The sequence below is a fragment of the Triticum aestivum genome, chromosome 2A, assembly GCF_018294505.1.
Source record: "Triticum aestivum cultivar Chinese Spring chromosome 2A, IWGSC CS RefSeq v2.1, whole genome shotgun sequence".
NCBI classification, from domain to species: Eukaryota; Viridiplantae; Streptophyta; class Magnoliopsida; order Poales; family Poaceae; genus Triticum; species Triticum aestivum.
This window is the reverse complement of record NC_057797.1, coordinates 511,237,785-511,241,842: the sequence shown is the minus strand read 5'-3', so window position 1 is coordinate 511,241,842 and position 4,058 is coordinate 511,237,785. Positions and strand designations below refer to the sequence as shown.

Below are 4,058 nucleotides of genomic sequence, written 5' to 3'. Positions count from 1 at the left end.
AAAAATAGCACTTGGTGATACAAATTTTGCTCCGGCAGTGTGGTCCCCCGGTGATATAAAATTTGCTCGACAGCATCAAGTGATGCAAATTGGCATCGGTTGGTGGCTTATTTTACATCACACCCTATCCCTCGAGTAAAAATATCTGCATCTATATCATATATTGGAGCAGTGTTTTTGCACTGGTGATGTAAAAAGTGGCCCAGTATATTTTACAGCATCTATTGGAGATGCTTTCATGCTCATTACTTCATTTGGAACCTTTCGTGTGTTTAAATTTGAATAATTTGTCTTGTCAACATTTATCATCATGTATGGATTTAATATGAAGTATGTAAACAAAAACTTAGATAAATTGACGAAGACCTTTTATTAAGGAGTTAAGTTTTAAGGGTTTGGCTAGGAAACAATTTTTATTTAAATCCTAAAACATAAATACTTAATGTATAAGGGCGGGCGAAAAATGCCAAAGGAGCTCGTTTTCAAATTTTCCACAACGTGATTTTTTAAATTCTTTTGTGAACACACATACACATGTATATTACGCACGTGCAAAATTCACAACATTATACTTTTACACGCCACGTACAGAACAAAGGCAAATAAGTATTTTCAAAATGTGCCCTTTACTTTTGTTGTTGGGCTGGAAATTTGATTTTTACACCCTACAAATTGTAACATTTTTAAACAAAATTCCACGGGTTCGTGTGGGACACATGTATGTTTTTATTAAAAAAAATAAAACATTTAATTATGCTTTTTCGTTTTGTTAATACCGAGCTCCGGTCTACAAAAGTCTGCACTCTGGTTTGAGATGCTATGTTATGAGATGCTCTTATCCCCACGGCATGGTCCTGCGGCCAAAAATGCTACGCCTGCATAACGTTTTTTTTAAAGCGGAGGCGCTTGCCCGGTCTTAAACCAAGGCCCTTACGAGTTCACAAAGTCAAGTTCTACGAAAAGGAAAGGGATATATGCCATAGGCAACATGGGCGACGCAACGCTGAAACATAACCAGCACCAATGACTAGCGGGGCTATCAAGGTAGCAGAGGGCGGCTCCCAGCCGGTGGTCTCCCTATGTCGATCGTCCTAGCTCAGTGCACCGTACACCTGCATAACGTGCTACGTAATGTTATGTTTCTGTCCTTCCTAAAACTCCCAATTTCAGAGGGTGGACCTGGGTCTTTTTTTCTCTTCCAACCAAATGAGGCTACGTAAGTTTCCTATAAGGATTTTTTTACATAGAACCGCAATATGGCGCAGAGCGCATAGGTACGCCGTACGCCCCGCGTGGAAGAGCGCATCGTCAAGGGTTTCATCCAAGACGTCATTACGGTATTTTTCGGGGGAATTTCTCGTTACGAGTCTCAACTGGCCAGATGCTCTTTCAACGTCAGTTCCTCACCGCCTCCGCGAGGTCAGAGCAAGACGCACAGTTTTCATGACCATCACTAGATCGTAAAGTGAAACTTTGTTGATTAGCTTAACTTTTTGTAGACAAAAGAAGGATCGATCACATCAACCCTCCTGGCCCATTTACAGATACCAAAGACCTAACACTTACTTAACCAAATTCAGAGCAAGACCGATAAAGCAAACCTATATGCTAACACGACTTGCAGAGATAAACGACTACTATAACTTTCTCCCGAACCGAGAGCAAAGACGAGAGACACTGCAACATCATCATCATCTCCAAACATCGATCGGGGCGCATCGACCGGGCTTACGGCTTCCCGTTCCCCTTCTTCTTCCAGAACCTGCGGTAGAACTGCACGGTGCGGCCGTTGAGCGGCTGCGTCGGCCTGTTGTTGCGCCGGTAGCCCTCCTCCAGGGGCGCGATCAGGGCGGCAGCCTGCCCCAACGTCATCTCCCTCACCTGCACCAGGTTTCTCCCAGGTTCAAACATCAAACGAATTCAGAGCACAAGCTGCGATTCAGCGGTAATCCTCCTTTTCGAAAGTAAAAAAGTTAACTGGTTTGGAGGCCGGTTACGACGACGTACCCTGCCGTGGATGTTCCAGATGACGTTCTCGGTGCACGGCGGCGTGGTCAGCGACCCGACGTACCGGTAGTACATGTTGGCGTAACGCCGCAGCGGCCACATGTTGACGACTCCGGCGGGGATGGGAGCGCCTTTCTCGGCCCTGCAGGCCTCCACGTAGAGCTCCGATAGCTTATCCTGCAGCTGCCATCCATCAACGGACCAAACGGTCAAATCTAGAAACGAATCCGCAGTCAATGCATACAAACGTTTTGAGGATCAAAACTCACCTGCATGAGGAAAGGGTCTGGCCTGCCGAGCCGGTACAGGATCGACACGACGGATATGTTGCCGTCGTCACTGAAGTGAACCATGTGCTGCTCCACCGCAAACCTCTCGCCGTTGATGGTGTGCTCTGAAGGAGAGTGCCAATGGATGTTGTCCAGCTTGTACTTCACCCCGTCGATCTGCACCGTCCCAGCAGCATCCTCGCACCGCAGCTGCATCGACCGATCACACAGGACAAGAACACAGTGAAACGCAGCGAGAGGATGAAACGCAAACTGCTGAACGCAGAAGGCAGGTAAGCGGCGTTTGGTTGAGAGCAAAATTACCGCGATGTTGAAGATGTTGTCTACGAGGGTAGCATTCGCGGCGGTGTACTCCCTGTGAAGAGGCCCCAACATCGGGTTGTAAACCACGTCTCTGGTCTTGATATCAACCGGAGACTGGTACGTCCCCATGGCGCACTGCGTGAAGTTGGGGTCCAATCCCCCCCAGTGATCGGGGCCGAGAGGACCGGTGTACCCAAACTTGGCACCATCTGCTACGCATCAAGGATGGTTGGGCATATCATACATCAAAAACACAGTGAAATCCGAACCGCAAATGTGCTAGGAAGAAGAATTAACGTACTGCTGTCACATGCAAGGGAGGTGAGAAAGCAAGCGCACAGCAGCAGCAGAGCAATGGCTGATGCATCTCCGTCGCGAGTACTCCCCATCTTCTCCTGCAATGGGTGTGTTCTTCGAAGTTAAGCCGCAGGTAGAACAGAAGTAGAATGCGCAAATAAATAGGGGGCGAATAGATAGATAGTGCTTAATTGTGGCACTGTGGTGGCCATCGGCCGGCCCGAGCTCCGCCTACCTCTGCTTTGCCAAGTGCGATGCTCTGGTCCTGGGAGCAGTGGACGCGCCCAGTCTACTGGAGATGCAAGGTCCTGCAAAAAGACAGAGGGAAGGTGAGGCGATTCGCTATACCCATCACAAGATCATGCGCAAAAGAGCGTAATCATGCAGGGCCTCGATCGAGAAGAGATGAGGTCGTAGGCCGGGATGCTGATAGCCACACACCGTCACCTCACAAGAACCCGAGTAGCCTTTCCAAAAGGCGAGTAGTCGACCTCGAGCTCTCGGTGCTGGAATCTTTCTTCCGAGACGAGACCCGAGCAAGAACGCGCGCTGCCGGTGAAGGTGCTAGCTATGGCTCCAGTCTCCTATTTATACACAGGGCAGGGCAGGTCAGGTCAGGTCGCCACTAGCCGATGTGGCCCATCACTCTTGCTTGCAGAGAGTTACGGTGCGCGTGGGAGGAGTGGTGGCTAGTGCTCCCCGCGGTAATCGTAGCACGTACGTACGTGCTAAGCAATTTCACCGTGCATGCTGCATGCACGAGTCGTGCTTCAGAGATTGTTGGGCCACGTCCTCCACACCCTTGAGGCTCGGCCGTGTTTCTGACTACGTCCTCCACGTCGTGTATGCACCACAGGCGCGCGCGCGGCTCAGGCCCTTTGGCAGACGTCAATTCTTCCCGCGCTCTTTGAACAATAGATGATCACTTCAAGAAAACAATATATAGGAATTAGGAGGGGCCGTTTTATTCTGCCTTGTTGCACCGTGTTGCGGGTCCGGTCATTTTTCCCTAGAGTTGCCACACATGCATTTACGTGTAGATATGCCATGCACGTGCGTTCCTCCGCGGGTCGTCAATGAGTACTTGATCTTCGTGAGATCAATAGATCATGACCGATCAACGAGATATACAATAAAGCCCTGCAATTAATCCAAACAGCA

The 4,058-nt window shown here is 49.1% G+C and overlaps 1 protein-coding gene across 4 annotated transcripts; it reads right to left on the bottom strand.

Annotated features, from left to right (window-relative positions):
• Positions 1-1,461: 1,461 nt before the first annotated feature.
• On the bottom strand, positions 1,462-3,599 carry LOC123185464 (alpha carbonic anhydrase 1, chloroplastic). 4 transcript variants are annotated; one of them, XM_044597343.1, is made up of 7 exons: positions 3,345-3,599; positions 3,133-3,205; positions 2,902-2,995; positions 2,601-2,812; positions 2,277-2,486; positions 2,008-2,190; positions 1,462-1,881 (listed from the first exon to the last, which is right to left on the bottom strand). In XM_044597343.1, exons 3-7 carry the CDS (start codon positions 2,987-2,989, stop codon positions 1,729-1,731), a joined length of 846 nt encoding a protein of 281 aa, XP_044453278.1. In that variant the 5' UTR covers positions 2,990-2,995; positions 3,133-3,205; positions 3,345-3,599; the 3' UTR covers positions 1,462-1,728. The 4 variants fall into 4 exon arrangements, with proteins under 4 accessions (XP_044453278.1, XP_044453280.1, XP_044453277.1 ...); XM_044597345.1 differs by having other exon boundaries at positions 2,601-2,809; XM_044597342.1 differs by having other exon boundaries at positions 3,339-3,466.
• Positions 3,600-4,058: the final 459 nt, after the last annotated feature.

What these genes read in the sequence shown, in the direction of transcription:
- LOC123185464 (XM_044597343.1), bottom strand. Translation starts at nt 2,989, where the DNA reads ATGGGGAGTACTCGCGACGGAGATGCATCAGCCATTGCTCTGCTGCTG. An exon ending in ACAACATCTTCAACATCGCG is followed by an intron (nt 2,487 to 2,600) that starts GTAATTTTGCTC and finishes CGGTCGATGCAG; the next exon opens with CTGCGGTGCGAGGATGCTGC. An exon ending in CAGACCCTTTCCTCATGCAG is followed by an intron (nt 2,191 to 2,276) that starts GTGAGTTTTGAT and finishes GATGGATGGCAG; the next exon opens with CTGCAGGATAAGCTATCGGA.